Source organism: Schistocerca americana, chromosome 3 (genome assembly GCF_021461395.2).
Source record: "Schistocerca americana isolate TAMUIC-IGC-003095 chromosome 3, iqSchAmer2.1, whole genome shotgun sequence".
NCBI classification, from domain to species: Eukaryota; Metazoa; Arthropoda; class Insecta; order Orthoptera; family Acrididae; genus Schistocerca; species Schistocerca americana.
In genome coordinates, this window is record NC_060121.1 from 399,450,430 (window position 1) to 399,471,513 (window position 21,084).

General features: G+C 41.7%; 1 protein-coding gene across 1 annotated transcript in view; it reads left to right on the forward strand.

Moving 5' to 3' along the window:
* LOC124606114 (carbonic anhydrase-related protein 10-like) overlaps positions 1-21,084 on the forward strand; it is a 719,303-nt gene that overhangs the window by 36,658 nt on the left and 661,561 nt on the right. The window contains exons 3-4 of the mRNA XM_047138077.1: positions 13,686-13,850; positions 13,990-14,045. Of these exons, the coding sequence (XP_046994033.1) occupies positions 13,686-13,850; positions 13,990-14,045 (221 nt within the window). The remainder of the gene's footprint in view (positions 1-13,685; positions 13,851-13,989; positions 14,046-21,084) is intronic.

Genomic DNA, 21,084 nt, shown 5'->3' on the forward strand with positions numbered 1-21,084 from the left:
TAATTCGGTGCTCTCCGATACACACGATCGAACAGCGGAGGAGTGGTACTCAAGCGTCAAATTTAGGTTACAATATCTCCGGATGTAATTAACATTTTACAATGCAACAAACGGCACTGATTACATATTTGTTTATATGTTCAGATGTGCTAACAAAACTAACGGGGTTCCATTTAAAAATACGTAGGTTTGTGTTAAAAAACATACTTCCGTGAATTTTTTTATGGTTTGTATTAACCAATTACACTAGCTCCTCTCCTCACGTTCGGTCTGTGGAATCGATTCGTCAGTATTTGATGTGGTTTACGAAATATACCCAGCGGTAATGGTAGGTGACTCATCATATATATATATATAGGATGAGTCACCTACCATTATATATATATATATATATATATATATATATATATATATATATATATATATATGTGTGTGTGTGTGTGTATAGGATCTCCGGAGAAATGCATCGGAAAGGTGTTGGTGACTTGTTGAGGTTTATTGTTAAATGGACTTCAGATTGGATGATGCTCCAAACTGCATGATGTGAAGGTGTAAAACTCTTTCAACTTATAATGACTATTCTTGCATCCAGTACTTCAGCTAAAACGAACTTTACAACAGTAACAAAGTAAGAAACTATGCATGTAGTTCACTCTCTCAAGAATAGCTTACAAACTGAGCTGTACTGTGAATTGAATATTATCACCTACTGTATACGAGTTTTGCGGCGTGTAAGTACGAATTTGCCAAAAATATAGTTTATGTTTAATCCTGACGTTTTGTTCTGTTTTAACTGCTTACTTTAACGAAAAGTCCATTACAAGTGACTACCCCGTTTGATTTGCAAACGCATAAATCAATCTCTGTAAGTTGTAACTGGTCTAAACTTGACTTCGTAATCCCTGCGGTAGTGACGTGTAGGGAGATGTAGCATATTTATAGATTCGTCAAAACCACTCTTTGAAACTCTGGAATAGGGTTTCCATGGGAAAGCTCGCCTCTGTCTTCAAGCGTATGGCATTTATGGTTTTTCAACCTCTCTGTGAGTCAAAGAAACTTTTCCACTGGTGCTATCCTTCTTCATATACGTTCAAGATCGTCTTTTAGCTCCCTTTCCCACGGGTCCCACGTATGTAAGGAGTATGATGGGAATGTTTCATGAACAATATCCACTGCGATCATTTTTGTCATGTAGGGAACCACATTCCCAATTTTTGCACTTCAGCTGTTTTTGCAAGTATTCGCTTCATTAGGATCTTAAAGATTCGCCAATTTCGGCCCTACAAGCCATTTTCACGTGCAGCTTGTGTCAATGTATTGTACAATTTTCCTGGCATAAAATGGCGGATATCCTCTTGAGATAAATGGAAAATTTTTTATATTAGTTCTAATACTTTCTGATAGGGCCTTGGCGTTTGGAAGTCATAAATTAGCAATGTAACGGTAGTTTTTTTGTTACTGTTCATCAGGAAAGAAATTCTCCTATGTCCAGCGTACTGGATTCATAACATATAGCTATGAAACCAGTAAGTCAAGCGTATACTTTTTAAAATCAATTTAACATTTAGAAACATTGCTTATAGAGTATTACAGAACAATGAAAGAGGAAAAACAGTTCCAGTTATCTCCATTTCTGAAATTGTGTTAGTATATCGCAAACACTTTTCATTTGTAGAAGTGAAAAAAACATTTTCTTTCATTAGTGCTACACTGATATAATTCGGATTCGGAACATATGAACTTGGTTTCAGGGTTGGTACTTCATTCATTGTCTTTAACTGAGCAGAGAGCCAACGCCTACTCTGACATTTTTCTCTGTTTGGAACTTGAACTACATTTGCGCGCTTCCTAAGACCCACTTCATGAGTGCAACCGAATTGCTGGATCCCACAAAATAAACAATAAATCCATGATTGATTTCTTGCTAGCACCGGCCGCCGGGCAGGCCGCTGTGGCCGAGGGATTCTAGGCGCTTCAGTTCGGTACCGCGCGACTGCTACGGACGCACGCTCGAATCCTGCCTCGGGCATGGATATCTTTGATGTCCTTAGGTTACTTAGGTTTAAGTAGTTCTAAGTTCTAGGGGTCTGATGACCTCAGATGTTAAGTCCCATAGTGCTCAGAGCCATTTTGAACCGACCGCCTTCTGATCGTTTCCGTACTCAATAAATGAGTTAACCATCGCCATGTCAATGAAATTAAAGAAGACACTAACGGGCCATTTTTTCGCATGTGAGGATATTGGATAGTAAGAAATCATTCTGTCACATGGATCCCATCTCCTAATGATTTGTTGCAATCACAGATATATTTGAGCTGAGGTACTCCAGCGAATTCTTCTGCTTTTCTTCCCCACCTTTTTACTATACTAGTAAGAGAAGTCCCGAGAATGTAGATGCCTCTCTAACAGAAAGATTATCAATCAACACAGACATGTTCCCATATCCTCTAACGAACTCATCAAAGGAACCTCTAATACTCCTCATCAATTCCTTGTCTCCAGTGAGTACAGATTTGATAGTAGATGGAATTCGGATAGCGAAAATAGTTCCTACGGCACATATTCCTCTTTGCAGCGAGTGTTGTAGTGGAGGAATGGATGTGAAATATCGATCAAAATAAGCAACATGCTCGCAGGAACCTTAATCTTCCACCAAATTCTACACCACAGACCTTCCCAAACCGCGATCTGGCCTCGGTTGCCCACCTAGCCATGTGGGCAACAGAGGCCAGATCGCGGTTTGGGAACTTCATAAGCAGTTGAGAGCAAAAAATTGTTCAGACCAAATGGATTTGTCTAACTTAAAAAGGTCTATCGAATGGTATCTACAAACTGGCAATAACAAACGTTTTCTCATAAGACTGTCAGTGACTGGTTGCATGGTTTTTTATTTCCATTCATCTAATGTGAAACACTCAAATTATTTACGAAGTGCAAGTAGTTCCTCATTTAAAGACAGGATTCCTTGTCATTACAATTAGAACAGGAACCCTCAACGTGCTGCGGAAATACATTCTCAGGCTTGGTGTTTTCATACAAACTGTCATTATGTGTGTACTCACAAGCTTCTTACTTTTAATAGCTACTGCATTTAGAAGAACCTACATATAGCTTCGAAACACACTTCGTTTTTATAGACTTCCATAAGATCTATGATAGTGCAGAACATCTTAGGATATGAAAAGCAATGAGTAACCAGAACATTCATAAACTCTACATACAAGACGTTAAAAAGATGCATTCAGGTAATACTTGTTGTATTAAATTTGGGAAGTTATTATCACAGAAATTTAAGGTAGCGAAGGACTTAGAGGTAGTTGTTATTTAGTTCCTACCTAGTAGAGGAAATGCAAAAACATGGGAATTACAACAGGTGATGGCACCCAGCATTCCATAAATTTCGCCGACCAGTTCATTTCCGCCGAGAAAGACCAGGATTTACAGGGTGATTTTTTCCACCGTGTACAAACTCGAGGGATTGAGAGATGAAAGGGTACGGTATAAAAAGGTGTAATGAACTTATGTCCGGAAATGCGTTGTTTCCATGCTAGAGACCATTTACTCAATCACACTTTGTTACTGAGACTGCGGGCGACTACGCGTTGAACCACGCAGCCACTGTTAAAGTATGTGTGGTTTCCTCTTAGAGGATAGTACTGTTCCTCATACGTCATGCCCTAGCACCTTCTACTGCCATAGTAATTGTTAACGTTGCGTCAGATTGACTTCTCTTGCTGGCTAATCTTGTAATGGATGTGATACAGCGTTGGTTCCGTATTCGAATCAGGAGCTCGTCGACATGGTGTTCACTTACGGAAAGGCGAATGGCAACGTGTGGGAGGGCAGCAAGATTGTATCAGGAGACCTATCCCTGGCGACAAAAACCACAGCATTCAGTGTTTTCAGCAGTGCTTCGCCGTTTATCTCAGAGGGTCGTTTTAGGAAACAGGAAATCATGAAGGACGTACCAGCAATGTTCGGACACCAGACTTGGAGGAAAATGTGATTAACACTGTGGAATGCCACCGCCTTGTCAGTACCAGACAGTTGGCCCACCAGTACAGGGTAAGCCAGACGAACGTGTGGAACATTCTCCACGACAGTTGTTCCTACCCTTATCACTTATAGCGCGTGCGGTGCTTACTAGCGACAGACTTTCCACGTCGGGAGCACTTTTGTCACTGGTTTCTTCACCAGGCTACCAGTGTTCCGGGATCTGTATCATCCATCCTGTTCACTGATGAGACCTTCTTTACGCGAAGTCGTATCTTCAACTTTCATAACAGTCATCAGGGGGATAATATGGAAAACCCCTACGGTATGGTGACAGTTAATCATCAGCATCGGTGCAACTGGAATGTGTGGCTCGGGGTGATTGGCGACCGTATTTTGGGACCAGTATTCCTTCCAAGTCGCGTAACTGGCGTTTGTTGCGGATGACTTTGCCTCCTCTGCTGGAAGAAGTGCCATTGATGATTTGAGGCGTTACGTGGCTACTACATGATGATGTTACAACCCACTTTACCGTTCAGGTCCGGACGCATCTGAATTGGTCGCTGGATCGGACGAGGGGGTCCAGTTGTATGTCTTCCTCGTTCACCGGTCCTCAATCCTAGCAATTTATGGTTAAGGGGCCATCTCAAAAGTATCGTGTATGCAGAGCCCATTCCAGATGTGGAGACACTGGTTCAAAATGGATCAAATGGCTCTAAGCACTATGGGACTTAATATCTCAGGTCATCAGTCCTCTAGACTTAGAACTACTGAAACCTAACTAACCTAAGGACATCAAACATATCCCTGCCCGGGGCAGGATTCGAACCTGCGACCGTAACAGCAGCGAGGTCGCAGACTGAAGCGCATAGAACCGCTCGGCTACAGTGTCCGGCGGAGACACTGGATCAGCGTATATATGCTACCTTTCACACTGTTCGGATGCAACATGGCCAGTGCGAACATGTGATATAGAAAACGCTACGGCGCGTACGCGCATGCGCTGAGGCATATGGATACCATTTTCAACACATACGGCAACTGTGGCTGCAAGGTATACCGCACATTAGACGGCAGTCTCTGACATAATGGATGATTCAATAAATTGTCTCTAGCGTGGAGACCATGCATTTCCTGACATAAGTTCATTAGACCTTTTTTGTTCCGTATACTCTCATCGATCAATCGTTATAAATTGTACACGGTGGGAAAAACCGTCTGTATATTATATGTCAAGTAAGCTTAAAGAAGAACGTCAACAGTGCGATATGAAAATAAACTTAACAAGATTCAATACTTGCTACGAGTGATCTGTCTATAGTCAAGCGCAAACGATCGTATCAGTATTTAGGGACTATCATTACGGACAAAATTGGAAGCGATGATGAAATAAACCAAAGAACAGGAAAGGGACGATTAAGCAGTTATACTCAATTATTTGGATTAAAAACATCTCAGATATTTGAAGAGTAGGATATGCCACACAAATCTACAGTTAGGAGCATTGCTCTGTGCTCTGTATGGTGCTGGACTGTGGGAAGTACCAGGTCGGGTTGACGGAGGAGATAGAGAAGATCCAAAGAAGAGCGGCGCGTTTCGTCACTGGGTTATTTGGTAACCGTGATAGCGTTACGGAGATGTTTAATAAACTCAAGTGGCAGACTCTGCAAGAGAGGCGCTCTGCATCGCGGTGTAGCTTGCTCGCCAGGTTTCGAGAGGGAGCGTTTCTGGATGAGGTATCGAATATATTGCTTCCCCCTACTTATACTTCCCGAGGAGATCACGAATGTAAAATTAGAGAGATTAGAGCGCGCACGGAGGCTTTCAGACAGTCGTTCTTCCCGCGAACCATACGCGACTGGAACAGGAAAGGGAGGTAATGACAGTGGCACGTAAAGTGCCCTCCGCCACACACCGTTGGGTGGCTTGCGGAGTATCAATGTAGATGTAGATGTAGTAGAAGTCTCAAAAATGGCCCTGAGCACTATGTGACTCAACTGCTGTGGTCATAAGTCCCCTAGAACTTAGAACTACTTAAACCTAACTAACCTAAAGACATCACACACATCCATGCCCGGGGCAGGATTCGAACCTACGACCGTAGCGGTCGTGCGGTTCCAGACTGTAGCGCCTTTAACCGCTCGGCCACTCTGGCCGGCTGGGAAGTCTCAATGGTCAATGAGCAGACATTAATGTCAATGGAAAAGGAGTAGTGGAGACGAATTTTTGAATTAAAAATTGGAGACAAAACAAGAAATGAAGTGTTACGAAAGCAAATAAGTGTTATTAAGCTTATTGTAGACAAAACTGAAAAGAAATGGATAACATTGTGTGAACACTTTAGAGGAATGATAGAGGCGAGGTGGCTTTCTGAAATATAGCATTGGAGGCCTGCTATATCGGAACGATGGAGTAGCGTGCAGTGCAGGAAAGAACTATGCAAAAAGGGGACTGACAAGATAAAAGAAGATGGAAACTTGGAGGCGAGATACGCTAGATGGTATAGAAAACTCACAGTGAGATGCAGAGGAGATGTACAAGTGTATTTGTCACTTTGAAGTGTAGTGCACCATCCAGTGAAAGTTTCTTGGCCTGATATTATAATCTGCAACTTGTTTTTAGGAATTTTCTGGCAGTTTTAATTATGCCTTCCTTGTAGGTGGTTTAGGACTGTACTTTCTTCCAGCTTCTCTGTAAACTCTTCTATGCGGCTCATATGTGCTGCTGTAGTCTTCAGTCCTAAGACTGGTTCGATGCAGCTCTCCATGCTGCTCTATCGTGCACAAGCCTCTTCACCTGCGAATCACTACTGCAACCTACATCCTTCTGAATGTGCTTTCTGTATTCATCTCCTGGTGTCCCTCAACAAGTTTTACGCCCACCTCTCCCCCCCCCCCTCACCCCCCCCCCCCCCCCCACCCAGTATTAAACTGACGATGCGTTGATTTCTTAGAACGTGTCCTATTAACATATTCCATCTTCTAGTCAGATTGTGCCACATATAATTTCTTTTCTCCCCACTTCTATTCAGTATCTCGTAATTTGTTACGTGGCCTGCGCCTCTAATCTTTAGTATTCTTCTATAGCACCCCATTACTTTCTTGTCTAAACTGTTTATCGTCCATGTTTCATTTCAGTACATAGATACACTACGTACAAAAAATTTCAGGAAACACTTCCCCAAATTTCTCTTCTTCAGAAAAGTATTTCTTGCCATTGACAGTCTACGTTTGATATCCTCACTACTTCGGCCATCATTGATTATTTTGCTGCCCAAATACCAGAACTCATCTACTGTTTCGAGTGTCTCAATTCTTTATCAAATTCCCTCAGCATCACCCGACTTCATTCGACTATATCCCATTATCCCTGTTTACTTTTGTCGATGTTCATCTTACATGCTTCTTTCAAGACACCGCCCATTCCGTTCAACTGCTCTTACAAGTCTGACAGAATTACAATGTCATCAAACAATCTCAAAGTTTTCATTTATTCTCCCTGGATTTTAATTCCTACTCCATATTTTTCTTTGGTTTCCTTCACTTCTTGCTCAATGTATCGACTGAATAAGATCAGAGGTAGGCTATAACCCTGTCTCAATCGCTTCTCAACCACTGCTTCCCTTTCATACCTCTCGGCTCTTTTAACTGCTGTCTGGGTGATCTATGGTAAAATATTATTATAAAGTTGGCTAACTCATGGTTAACAACGATGATGATGGTAATGACAATCAAATTGACTTTCCGCTTGGTACTGTCTTCGCGTATGGTTGTTTACTTGGTTGCAGTGTGCGCCGTGTTCCTGAAGTCTGCTCCGCTCATCGTTTAGGAACGAGGGGGGAGAGAACCCTGGGGCCGGCAGGTCACAACCTTAAACGCGCCCCACTACGCGTCCGTCGCCTCGGTCGACAACCATTAGGGCGTCCGCCTCGGGACAAGTGCAGACGAGGACACACGGCCGTAGAAGACAGCCGCAGCTCTGGGGCAGCGCACATGGCACCCCGGCCGGTGCTACCGCGCGACCCACATCGTGCCAAGTCTCGCTCCAAGCCGCTCATCACGTTTACCGGCGTTCCAGCGGTGGCCACGTACCGCGCGGCCTGTTCCAACTTTCACGGTTACGGCTCCCACTGCTGCTGCAATGTCTCGTCTCTCGGCCAAAGACTGCGTCCCTTTTTCTACTCGCGCAAAGTAACGGCGTTATTCACGATTCAGGCGCCCGTCAGGTACGGACCGACGCAGCCCAATTCATAGCCGGGAATTCGCAAGAGGATGGGCACCGTAGAAAACTCCAACACGAGCAAAATAGTTCTGAACATCTAAAACGCTGTGCTGAATTTTTTTTCAACGATATACCTCACCGTAAGAGAAATGGATAGGAATCGTGGTGAATGTGAAACGCTTCGTTTAATCATCAGTCTAATTTATGCACAGCAAACAGCTTGGGATTTGTAATTTTGAGAATGGGTTCACAGAATGAGACCACTTCTGTAGTTTTGCCTAAAAATGTTTCCGGTACCATCACTTGAAACAACCATTCTTTCGCATATACCACTAATTATTTTAGTGTCAGAACATTTTTGCGTAACAATTCCTTGATTTTAAAAATCTTTCAGTAAGTGCTATTGATTTCTTAGCGGAAGGCACTACACCAAACTCAAATTCAAAGCAAGACATAACTACTGCCGCCACGCTTTTTGATTCTAATAGGTATTTATTTTGCACTGTCAGCTTCAGGTCACGGGGAAGCGCTTCTACAACATAACAGCACACTAAAGTAGGTGTATCGAGACATCAATGTATTGGTTCTTTTTCTATGCCACGAAGAGTCTTCCCAAAAACGTGGCACGAACTTTGCGACATAATACTTTCTGGAAGGCCGTAATTGCACAACTAGGTGGGCTGCGCCTGTCAGTATGGACTTACCATTTGGCATCTACATTTCCACACTTCAACATCTGACCTGATATCCAGTGTAAAATAACAAAATAAACATTAATCGCTTGCTCTTGGCGCATGTACTTCGACATGATTATCAACCTAAAATCGCATTACTCCTACTAACAATAATTATTTGTTTGCAAATGAAGTATATACTGATGTAACATTGTGTATATACCATTCTCATTTATCACTATACGTATATGCAGTTGTACCTGTTACATCATTTATACATACACAACACACACACACACACACACACACACACACACACACACACACACATATATATATATATATATATATATATATATATATATATATATATATATATTGTGTTTGTGTGTATTTTTTATGGTTTTGTGATTCAAACACATTTCCCATTTCCCCATTAAATAAAATACGTAAAGCACATGCAAGAGTAACAAAATAATATGTATGTATACCTTTGGGCGTAAACCAAAAGTTCGCATCAAAAGACAAATTAAAGTAATGTAAGACACACATCGCAGATCTGAAGTTAAGAGCATGACATTGTAGATTCGACTGCATAAACACTCACGAAGTAACAGTAATATTTTGGGAATTCGAGAATGTGATGTACTTCTTGTCTTTAGAGATCAAAAGGAAAATATTCCTAAAACAAAATAAAATTTTTAAGAAATCCGTTCTTGCTTCCTTTTGTATGGATTTTCTCTTAGCAAAGTTATTGCCTTAACTGGAAACACGTCTTAACCGACGATATCCTAATATAAGGGGCGTTCAAGAAGAAACGAACCGGAGGCATAATTACAGAAACCAGTAGCTGTATCTAAGAAGTATTGACCCTGGCTGTTGAGACACTTGTCCCACTGTGGCATAAGGCCGTGAATGGCTGTGCCGGAAAGAGTGGCCGAGCTGTTCTAGGCGCTACAGTCTGGATCCGCGCGACCGCTACGGTCGCAGGTTGGAATCCTGCCTCGGGCATGGATGTGTGTGATGTCCTTAGGTTAGTTAGGTTTAAGTAGTTCTAAGTCCTAGGGGACTGATGACCTCAGCAGTTAAGTCCCACAGTGCTAAGAGCCATTTTTGAATGACTGTCTCATAAAATTCCCGGGACTGCGATGTTAACCAGTTCCGCAATTGTAGCTGGACGTCGTCGTCAGAGGTGAATCGTTTGCCCCTCAGAGCCTTTTTAAGGTGACCAAAATTGGCGCAATCCCAGGGAGAGAGGTCCGGACTGTATGGAGGGTGGCCGAGCACCTCCCATTTGATTTTCTGCACGAATGCCGCGACTGTGTTGGCCATATGAGGCTTTGCATTGTCGTGGAGCGGAATGACTCCACGGGTGAGATTGCCTGGTCGTTTTGATTTGATCGCTTAGCCAAGGCTGGCCAAGATTTGCTAGTAACGCTGGGCATTCACTTTTGTCCGTGCTGCAGGAAGTGAATCAGAAGGGGTCCATCTTGGTCAAAGAATAACGACAGCATAATCCTTCCTGCGCTCGTGTGGATGGCCTTGGCTTTTTTTGATGGTGCTGACCCTGGATGCTTCCAATGGAGACTTTGTCGTTTTGATTCTGGTTCGAAGTGATGACTCTATTACTCATCTCCAGCCACCATTCGTGGCAGGAACGCATTCCCTTCCCGAGCATAGCGCTGCAGATGAGCGAGACAGTGTGCCATTCGACATGCTTCCTGGCGTGGTTGATGACTAAGGGGCACCCATTCGGCACACACTCTGCACATGTGCAGTCGTTCCTTCATGATGGTGTGAATACTGCCGACTATCACTCGGCAGTCCGGGGTAATGAGCGAATCCACGAGCTGGACGATGTCATCGGTAACGCCATGTGGTGCTGCAGACCGTGCATCATCGGCTAACGACACCCATCCTTCCCTGATGCGCTTGTGCCACGCTTTGACACTTTCAAGGGACATGTGGTGTTCGCCGTACACTTGTGACATTCGTCGATGAATGTCCGTTCCTCCCACTCCTTCCGCTGTCAGAAAACTAACAAGCCCTCTTTGCTCTTCTTTTGATACCTCCATGTCACTGTTTACAATGCGACTGGTAGCGTTGGTCTATTTTCTTGCTGCTGCTAGCTCTGTATAGTCACGTGACGTGCACGTGTGCCCTCTAGCGACGGGCTGTGAACTTCCACACCTCGTTACACACGCCACGATATTAACTTCCTGTCATCGGTATGCACATTCCAGACTCCGGTTCCTTTCTTTTTGAACGCCTCTTGTATTTCACCCATTGTTCGATCCATCAGAGGACGATTTTCGTCAAGCAACTTTCTACAGACGTGGTTAGCTAAATGAAAAAAATAAATAAATTAATTAAATGAAAAGAATGAAAACAATAATTTTATATCAAACAAGGGATGCAAAGCGATAGGCCGCAACGCTAGCCACGACGCCACCAGTTGGGGTGTGATATGTCCGTGCTAATAGGTATAAAAAGCACTTCGAAAAATGTACAGTTGTTTTCTCAGAAACGGTCGAATATTTACCCATAAGCCAAGACCCATGATCGCTTAGTTTGGCTCCTCTTACAATGAGAAAAGTTTTTGGGGAATCGGGTTATCGCACTTGTCGGTGTTCTCCTCGTCAGTACATACTTCTCTATCTTCCGCAAATCCACGACTACAAACATCGTGGATCATAACATCTCTTGTCACCCATATAGCCACTGAATCACGAAATTTCCTCTCAGCAATGCAAATATTAAATCAGAACTGAACACTCTCTGAGCAGCAGCAGTCACTAATAGCTATAACTCAGAGCTAGTCAGCAAACAATATAAAAAGAAATTAAATAACGACAGAAGCATTTCAGACGAAATCACACTGACAAGCACTAAAGCAAAATGGAAAGACAAAGTTCTAGTACTTCCGTACTGGAAACATGTATCATACAGAACATATTATTCACTAAAAAATCAAATCACAAAATAGGGTTCTATACCTACAACACATTAGGAGCCAACATAACTCATAAAGTAAACAAAACACAACGATATGAACATTCTAGCGTTTACAAAATCCAATTCAGTGAACGTACTGGAACCTACATTCGACAGAAAGCAGATCGCTTAAAACGAGTATAGAGAACACATAAACACAAGCGAAAACATACTTTCATACCTTCAGCTTTGGTCACATACTTCAGAGAGAATAAACACACCACTGAAACTATCGGGAGAAACCTCACTATTTTCCGTTATTTTTCCAAAAGCCAATTGATGGACATTTTAGAAGAAATACAAGTCTACATTTACGCGACTAAGCACACAGAACAAATACTAAATCAATAAACAGAAACACGCTGCATAAAAGTCATAGAAAACCAGTATATGAAAGGAACTCCGTCCTAAATTAATCATCAAATACGCGACGACAAACCATTCATACAAACAAGTTCGTTTGCGTCGCCATCATCCTTCAGTAGCACCATAATTAGCATACGAATAACACAAATGATTGATAGAAACTTTTAATAGCTCCATAATCAGTAGATGTATTGTACTCCACATTGCACTGTTCACACATCAAATATATCACAATGATATCATAAGTCACTTCCATGGAAATACTAACAAAATATTATGTTTCCTCTATCCTCTAAAATAGCGCTGAAAATTTATTTTACATCTGTGACTTGATGGAATAGTGCATCTCACACTGAATGTACTGAGTGATATTAACACAACTGGGAAGTAAATTGAATATGTCAGAGGTTATATAAATGACCTGGTAATAAAATTCTTTGAGCCAACTTCTGTCAAAATTGCGATAACAGCTACCATAAAAAAGCCAGTGTGACACACAATGTAATCCAGTAACAACACTTTCTCCATTGTAAATAAAATATCATTGTCACATGGATTATACCTACCCAGATAATCAAGTTATAATAACTAAGAAAAATTTATAGCATGCACATACATTACTATAACACTGTAATGTGTAACTACACCTGTGACATCTTTTAACATAGATATGAGATACATTTAAGAGTGATGACGTAAATGGAACCATCCACACCTACCATATTCTAAATAAAAGTACATAAGAAATTACCACATGAAAATTTCAAACACTGATATCATTACTACACAAATTCTACACATTTTCTCATAACATTTTTTTATCCTCTGTAATAAATGGCCTGTGGACAAAGCCTGAAACCAGTTAGTCAATAAATAAACAGTAACTTTTATGTTAAGATTTTCATTTTCAGTATTTGGGACCTGCAAGACGTGATGCACTGAAAACATTTATATGATCCATACGATTATTTTAACATTCTCCATGACAACGTGCTGCCCATTCCTCGAGACGTTTCAATAAGCTGTTTTTCAAGAGACAAAAGGCACATTAACATGACTGCACGCAAACGTTTCTCGTTTGACGAGCAGTCGGGCTCTCTATGGCATCTCGGTTGACTTACTAGAACAACGAGCCTTAACCTATAAGCAATTTTTGGAGCCAATTGGAAAAAAGGATGAGATGTAGTCATCAATATCCACATAATCTGGAATGAGTGCCTTCAGGATTATATGGAAAACCTGATGAAGTTTGTGAATTGTCCTCCTTCCCGAATTTGGGCCATTATGAAGACTGGTGGGTGCTGGCGATTAGTTTTTGGTCCAATACGCTTACTGCTGTTCGTATAAGTTGGTTACTTTTACCGTTCACAAGGGTGCAATACAGTGACTGGACTGCGACATCTATTCAATGGTATATGTCTTTGTTTTTATTGCAGTGGGACAGATACGGATTATACTAATGATACAGTTGATCATGGTATGGCCAAGATGACTAGTAAGGAGAATGTTATTGCAATGAAGTTTTGTTCGATGATTATATTAGTGATTGTACATTTCGAGTGGAATGTGCAGAGGCTTCATGATGAGCTCCAGATAAATAGGTGAGTGGAATGGAATCACGAACAGGGAAGTGGAATTGGAGTGTGGTAGAGAACTGATAACGAAAGGAATGTGGAGAGCTGGGGGGTGCGGGGAGGAGGGGGCATTAAATAAGGAAACTTGTTTGGTGAACATCGACAGATTGCAAATTTTTGGATGGGGATTTGATGCACTAGCACTGGAAGATGTAGTGCATGGTAGGATGGAGGCGTGATATGACTGTCATATCTAGAATGTGAAATGGAACTGATTCAAGGAGCATGTGGTGGCGGCGTATTGTTTAAATACAGAACAGCAGAAATTGCGATTTATTAGTGCATATGTGGTCATTTACAGAGAGTATTATGAAGGAAAGATGTGACAATGGGGAGGGGGGGGGGAGGGCAGAGGCGAAACAGGATGTAGGAGGGTGTTACGAGTGACCTGCCAATGGTGTTGATACTGACAATGGACTATATCTCAAACATGGAACAGTCAAGTGAGACGATTTCATATATTATTCTGGAATAGAAATTGCTGTGTCGGACATTGCGTAAGAAGGTGGTTGCTCTTGCATTTGGGACTTGTGTGTGGGAACTAGCGTTGCTTATTTATGTTGGTGATCTTGCGTATGTAATGTGTCTCTGGCACCAGGAGATCAAGATAGTTGTTTGTTGCCATTACACTGACAAATAAGAGCAATTAGGACGATGAGTAATCGGTAGTTAACAGATATATCGATACTACACAGAAAGAGAATGTGATAGACGACTTTTTGCTTATCTGGTTGCCGTTTCAAATCTGGGCTTTTGAGGGGCATTTAAGATCTCTTCCACGCCGGATGAACTCAGGGTTAACCTCTTGATAGCAGAAGAAGGGGATGTTAGGCGGCAGGGGATTTAGAACTATCTAAGGGAGCTTAGATGTTTATTTAAGGCAATTTGTGTAGTGAACAAAGTAGGGGTCAGAAAGTGAAATATTTATTGTTACATAATCTTTGTGTAGTGTGAATTGGATTATATTGAAGTGAGGGCAATAATGTGTGCACCTTGTAAGTTGTATGCTTCGCCGGTGATGGGCGAGGCATGACAGAATCTCTGACCAGAGAATAGTTTATTGTTAGTTGTTGCTTGTCGCGAGTCTGCGCTAGTCTGCGCGAGTCGACAGTAGAAGTCAGTCTGCGCTAGTCTGCGCGAGTCGACAGTAGTAGTCAGTCGGATACAGTAGTAGCGAGTGGACGGTTGTAATCGGAGGGTGTCGGCATGCGTCGGCTGTGTGCTCTGCTCGCGACTCTGGTCAGGACTCTGGACGATGAGTATTGTTGTAGAAGGTAAAGAAGCAGCATTGCGCATAATTAATAATGTATGTTAATTGTAATTTAATTTGTTCAGAAAAAATGCCCCAATAATAATTTTTCTATAAAGTAACTCTTTTAAAGAAAAACATTCATTTCAATCTAAAGAATATTTACTATGCATTCCCTCCAAGAATATATATATATATATATATATATATATATATATATATATATATATATATATATACGCCAGCATTGCACGAAGCTGTGTCTATAAATAAGAGCAGATATAGTTGCAGTTTTTATTGAGGTAAGAAATTTGCTTTTGTTATTCAGAATACAGGGCCGAAGGTCAGCGCTGCTGTCCTTATAAAATTTACCAGATATTATTATTTCTGTTAGGAGGTTACATTTCGTTCATGGTTCATTATTTAATTAATATTATTGTGTAGTTCAGTTTTCATTTTTCATTTAATAATTTCTGAGGGGAGGTTACGCTTAGCTCCATTTTGCATTATTATTAAACATTATTTTTGTTGGGAGGTTACACTTGGCTCCATTTTCAATTATCATTTAATTAATTTTCTGCGGGGAGGTTACAACCTTATCTCTGAAATCTTATGCTTATGCATTGTTATACACGTTCTGCGATGATTCAAAAGCTGTCTTCATAAGTGTTTCAGTTTTTACACACGTTAGGGTGTAAGTGCGTGTCTTTCAATGTGTTTTTCTTTTACATTTCGTGAAGAGGTCTTAGGCGCTCGCTTCCGCGAAGTACCAAGGTTGTGTGGTTTCTCGCCTGGCTACGCCATCAGGTTCGATAATTTGCAGACAGCCGAGAGAGGTCTCTGGTGAGATGGCTCGCCATTAGCAGGGCGCATTAGCGGCGACCGTTTCCTTCAAGACGGGCCTCCCCTGGGCGCTCGCGCACAATGAATATTGTTTAGGGGAGACTTTTGTTCCAATTAAAGAGATGCTGGCGCTGGATGAGAGCGTGGCTTGGGGCGGGGGGGAGTGGGGCGGAGGGGGGGGGGGGGGTGATGGACTCCTTCCGAAGAAGAGAAGGCTGCCTGGTGACTACCTGTCTGCAAGCGGCGTCTCTCCGAAGATTACACTTAGTTTCGCTTTATCCCGACGGGGAAGCCGACTTCGAATAAACGGGCGGCTGTGGATGGGAGGTCAGAAGGACCCGCGGACACCGTCGATAGATTGCGTTTATACGCACAAGTGGCACCGTTAATGGCGGACACCGAGACGTCTAGACTCCATCTATCTCTCTCTCTCTGTTTCGCGTTTCCATTTTCTCTGCCTTCCTCCCCCCTCCCCCTCCCACCCCTTTTCCTTTCATCTTTCATGGCATCCACCACAATTCGCGATAAATTGGGAGTATCAGAAGTAAATTATAAAGCCGACGGCAGCGTTTAATTAAAAATCTGCTCCGTGCCACTGCGCTGCGATTGGGCACTGAGCAACGGCAGCGGCTGTGAGATAAAGTGCGGCCGATCCATTTGCTTTCTTTTGTCATTCACTCCAAATGAAAGAACGCGTGCCGACAATGAGAGAAGATTTAATGTTTTCTAATTAAACCTTTGAGAAAAGTGTGACTGAAAAGATGCACTGCATGCAACACAAAGATAGGCCGTTGTAATTTAGCGGCGATTGAGTCCTCGAGTATTCTCCTTTGCACGCAGCTACGAGACAAAGAAATCTTTGGACAGGTTTCTTGTGTATTGCATGTAAGGAGAGCCATAAGCGTACGAAAGTATTGTCGATGAGTTGCTGTACAATAGGTTCGGAGTATTGTACGGTAGATACGCTCCAGATACAAAAGTCGAAGAATAAAGAATTAGAATAATAACACCTACAGTATACGAGTCTCTGCAAATAACCTTACCAAACAATGCAGGCAATTTGTGTCTTGTGTAAAGTTATAAGGATACCGACATCGATCCCGATAGATATATCGATTCGTGCCCATCCAGCGTCGTGTACTTGCTGTTAAATTCCTAACTCTTTATCTCACCATTTGTCTCGCCCTTCGACTTTTAGGACTCGACTATGCGAAATAACATAATTCTAAACTCTGGAGACAAATGCGTCCGATGCTACATTCTATTTCATGAAACTTCTATTGCATGCTTTCATTGTGCCTCCTGTTTCAAATGACATTCCGACCTACAAAAAATTCCTAATAGCGAAGGGCGCTGTAAAATAATTTCCGCTCAATATCAATCCCTTACACGGATTTCAACTCGATGATGGAGAAAGCTGCTTATCACTACTGGAACTGTGGAGGTAACATATCTAGAGATGCTCTCTACCATCTATGAAAACTACGTTTCGGTACTTTTGGTACAGCACAGAAATAACGTAGTAATTGGTATGATTACCGCTAGTGTTCCTAGCATGTATGTGTGTAAGAGAGAAACTGGGACCCAAAGACTTCTCTTTGAGTTCTGTTTGTTTGTTTTGCACATAATATTAGTGCCGCACGTCGTTAACGTTGGTTAATTGAGTATTTTACGTCCTAAGAAAATACACACTGCATTTTATAAATAATAAAAATTAAAGAACCGCGTAACTTCTGCGCTTCTATGTAACTAAAGCAGTTACTTTGTATGCAAGTATAGTTTACCCTCATAAAGAAAACAAAACGTATTTAATTATTGTTACTGTCCGCCCCCGGTAGCTGAGTGGTCCTACGGACCCGGGTTCGATTCCCGGCTGGGTTGGCGATTTTTCTCTGCTCAGGTACTGGGTGTTGTGCTGTCCTAATCATCATCATTTCATCACCATCGACGCGCAAGTCGCCGAAGTGGTGTCAAATCGAAACAATAGCACCCGGCGAACGGTCTACCCGACGGGAGACCCTAGTCACACAACACTTACATTTTTTTATTGTTACTGGTTTGTATTCAGTAGAACTTCTTCATCACGATGAGAGGCAAGAGATTCCCGTAATTATTGATAAGTGCGAAAGTTGTTTATGATTAACAGAAACATGGACCTTTTTTTTTTTTTTTTTTTTTTTTTACAGAAATTGCGTTTTCTAAGCTGTTAGATAAATCTGTAATTCGTTATTATTTTTCCTACAACATCCCGCTGTTTCACGTTACAAATCAACAATTTCCGAATAAAACCTGAGTTAAGCAATGACAATTTAAAATTTTCCTCGAATACTGTTTACTTATTAAGTAACAGACTGGAGCGTAACTATACAAAATAAAATGTTCTGTAGGTAATGCGGCCCTTTACACATCCATACTCAGTTTCTAGAGCGTTCACTGTTTCCGATTTTTAGAGCAATCTGGTAAGACACTTATCGCTTACGCGAAGCAAAGCGATGGGAATGAGGTAACGCCCGATACGTATGCAACACATCTAACGTACAAGTAACGTGGTTACGATCATAACTGATCACAGAGGATAATTACCATATTCTATGCTTCCTCAAGATAGTCTATGGTAGCTTACGGCAGTTCTACGACTGTGTACGTATCGCAGCATTATACGGCAGCCAACTGGCGGCCATGTAAACGAACGTCTCTTCTCTGCCATGGTCCACCTCAGTGAAGGTAACTAGACGTCAAGTGACTGTCTCCGCATGAGGCTAGGAGACGGGTGTTATCACGTTCGCCTAAACCCGCTGAAAATCTTCGTTTCTGCGTACTGTGATCAGAACGCAACGGTGGCGGTGGATATGAACTACGTTATATTGGCGCGTATCAACTGCTGGGCCTCACAGGCGGTCTTGTACAAAAAAATGAGTGTAAGGGTTTACGCCCTCCCTTCAAGAGTAACTGCTTCAACAGATCGATATATGTAAGTATTAATTGCGCGGAAACTAGTTAAAAGACTCTGGTACCCAGCTTTGACCTATACGTTGTGTGGATCTTCTTCTCTCATGGAATCAGTACTGGTCGAAAACTGGGACGTCCGGTTGTGTTTTTATTTTGCATTAAGCACTTATGTTTGTAAACGGTGCCGTTCTCCAGTTTTTAATTATAAGCTGCTGTGGATGTCATTCTTCTCTGGAACAGAACCGATTTGCACCCTCAGTCTTAATTTTGTGTTTTTTTTTAATTCATGTAACGAACTTATCATTGTATTTCACACCAAGAGCTGTTGCAGGACGATTGATTCACGGACCAAGTTACACGGCTCCTTCTGCTTATAGCGATTTTACGACTATGGCGAGTGGGGCTGAAGATGGCATCAATGTAATGCCGAAACTGGTAGCACATTAAATAAAATAAACTTCTACGAATCATACGGCTGTTGGTAAATTATTGCATCAAGACATGTTGTAACTAATCAGGGATGTTTGGAGTTAGACCTTTAGTGTTTTCATATTGCATTACGAAGAAGTGTCTCTACATCGAAATAGTTTTATTGTTTAACTATTGTAATTGCAGTTATGTTAATATTGCACTTTTGTAACTACTGTTGGCTGTATCGTTTTTGCTGCCAAAGCAAAAAATAAATAAATAAAATTGATTGTTGTACTATGGTGGGTACAAAATACGATTTTCAAAGGCGAAAGCCCATAAGTACTTCTATTTTCACCTAACGTTAATCTTAGCAGTTTTACGTTTACTTTCTTTATTTATCAAAATAGCTTGTTGCGTTCTTAACGTTTTCCTCTTCATTCTAAGGTAATTTATTTTTATCCCATCGTTTACTGTTTGACGTTAAAAAATTCTGTCGGGCGCTTATCATCACTAAGTTACTAAAATAGAATGTTTTGTGCTTCACAAAACGCTGATAACCACATATTTATATTTACGTCCATCTCTTTAGTCCTCGAGGTATCTATCTGTCTCTTTAACATTATCCTCTTGAATTTCACGTAGTTCCTTTTGTATTCTATTATCTATAGTTTTTCTTAAGGATTATACGTAACCGCATAGATATCTAGATATTATTTTATCTCAGCAAAGTTTTCGGATCATTCTTCACAACTCAGATACTGAAACCTGCAGTTTTTGATGCAGTGCGAGTGAGAAACAGCAACAAATGGATTATCTGTTGATGATGTAGATATTCAATCATGTGCTTATTCACTGTCAGCTACAATCTCCAGGATGAAATCGGGAATGAAATTCTGGAAGCTGGTAAACAGCTTCGGAAGGGTAATAAGCTCTTCAATAGAGTTCGTGGACCCGCAGCCGTAGTTGAAACCGAACGCACCTGCGGATTACAAATATCAGCGGCACTGTCGGAGCACACGGCGGCGTCGCACATATTTCCAATAATTGATGTGATACGTGTTTGCTAGAAATTCAATTGCTGGAACAAAATGCATTTTCGCGATGCATCTCTGTTTCCATGATTGCATTATCAGAGATAATGGGCAGATTATATGGTAGTTTAAAACGAATCACAGTGGTCGAATGAAGCACAAAGACAACATTACAAAGTATCCATCAGGCATTTATTGACATTTGATTTAACTTCGTATCATAACACAGTTCATTGCTCATGATTGGTATTTACCGTAAATTTTCGATTATCTCCCCTTTTGAAGGACGAAACTACAGCCGCTCGCCATTCGAGCGCGTAATGCGTCGCTGTTTGATTCACAGGGCCAAACGCTGGAAGTTCCCAGACGATTGCTAACGTAGTTCTGTAGCACAGTTATATGATTTACTTTCGGTATAACGTATATGAGAATACCAAGCTGGATTGGTAATTTACTTTGTAATTTACTTTGAACGTATTATGAAGTCTTGTTAGTTCTTCAGTACTTCAACGAATAGGTTACAATTTAAAGTCTGTCTGCTATGGTTCGGTCCGGGATTCGAGTTCCGGTACTTCCACGGATTTTTCCTTAGTGGGAGGACTGGAACAGGGTGCACTCCGCCTCGTCGTGCTAACAGGGGAGCTGCTTGAATGACAGGTAGCTACTCCACGATCAAGAAAGCCGACAGCGGCTACGTGAGCCGCGTGCTAAGCTCGCA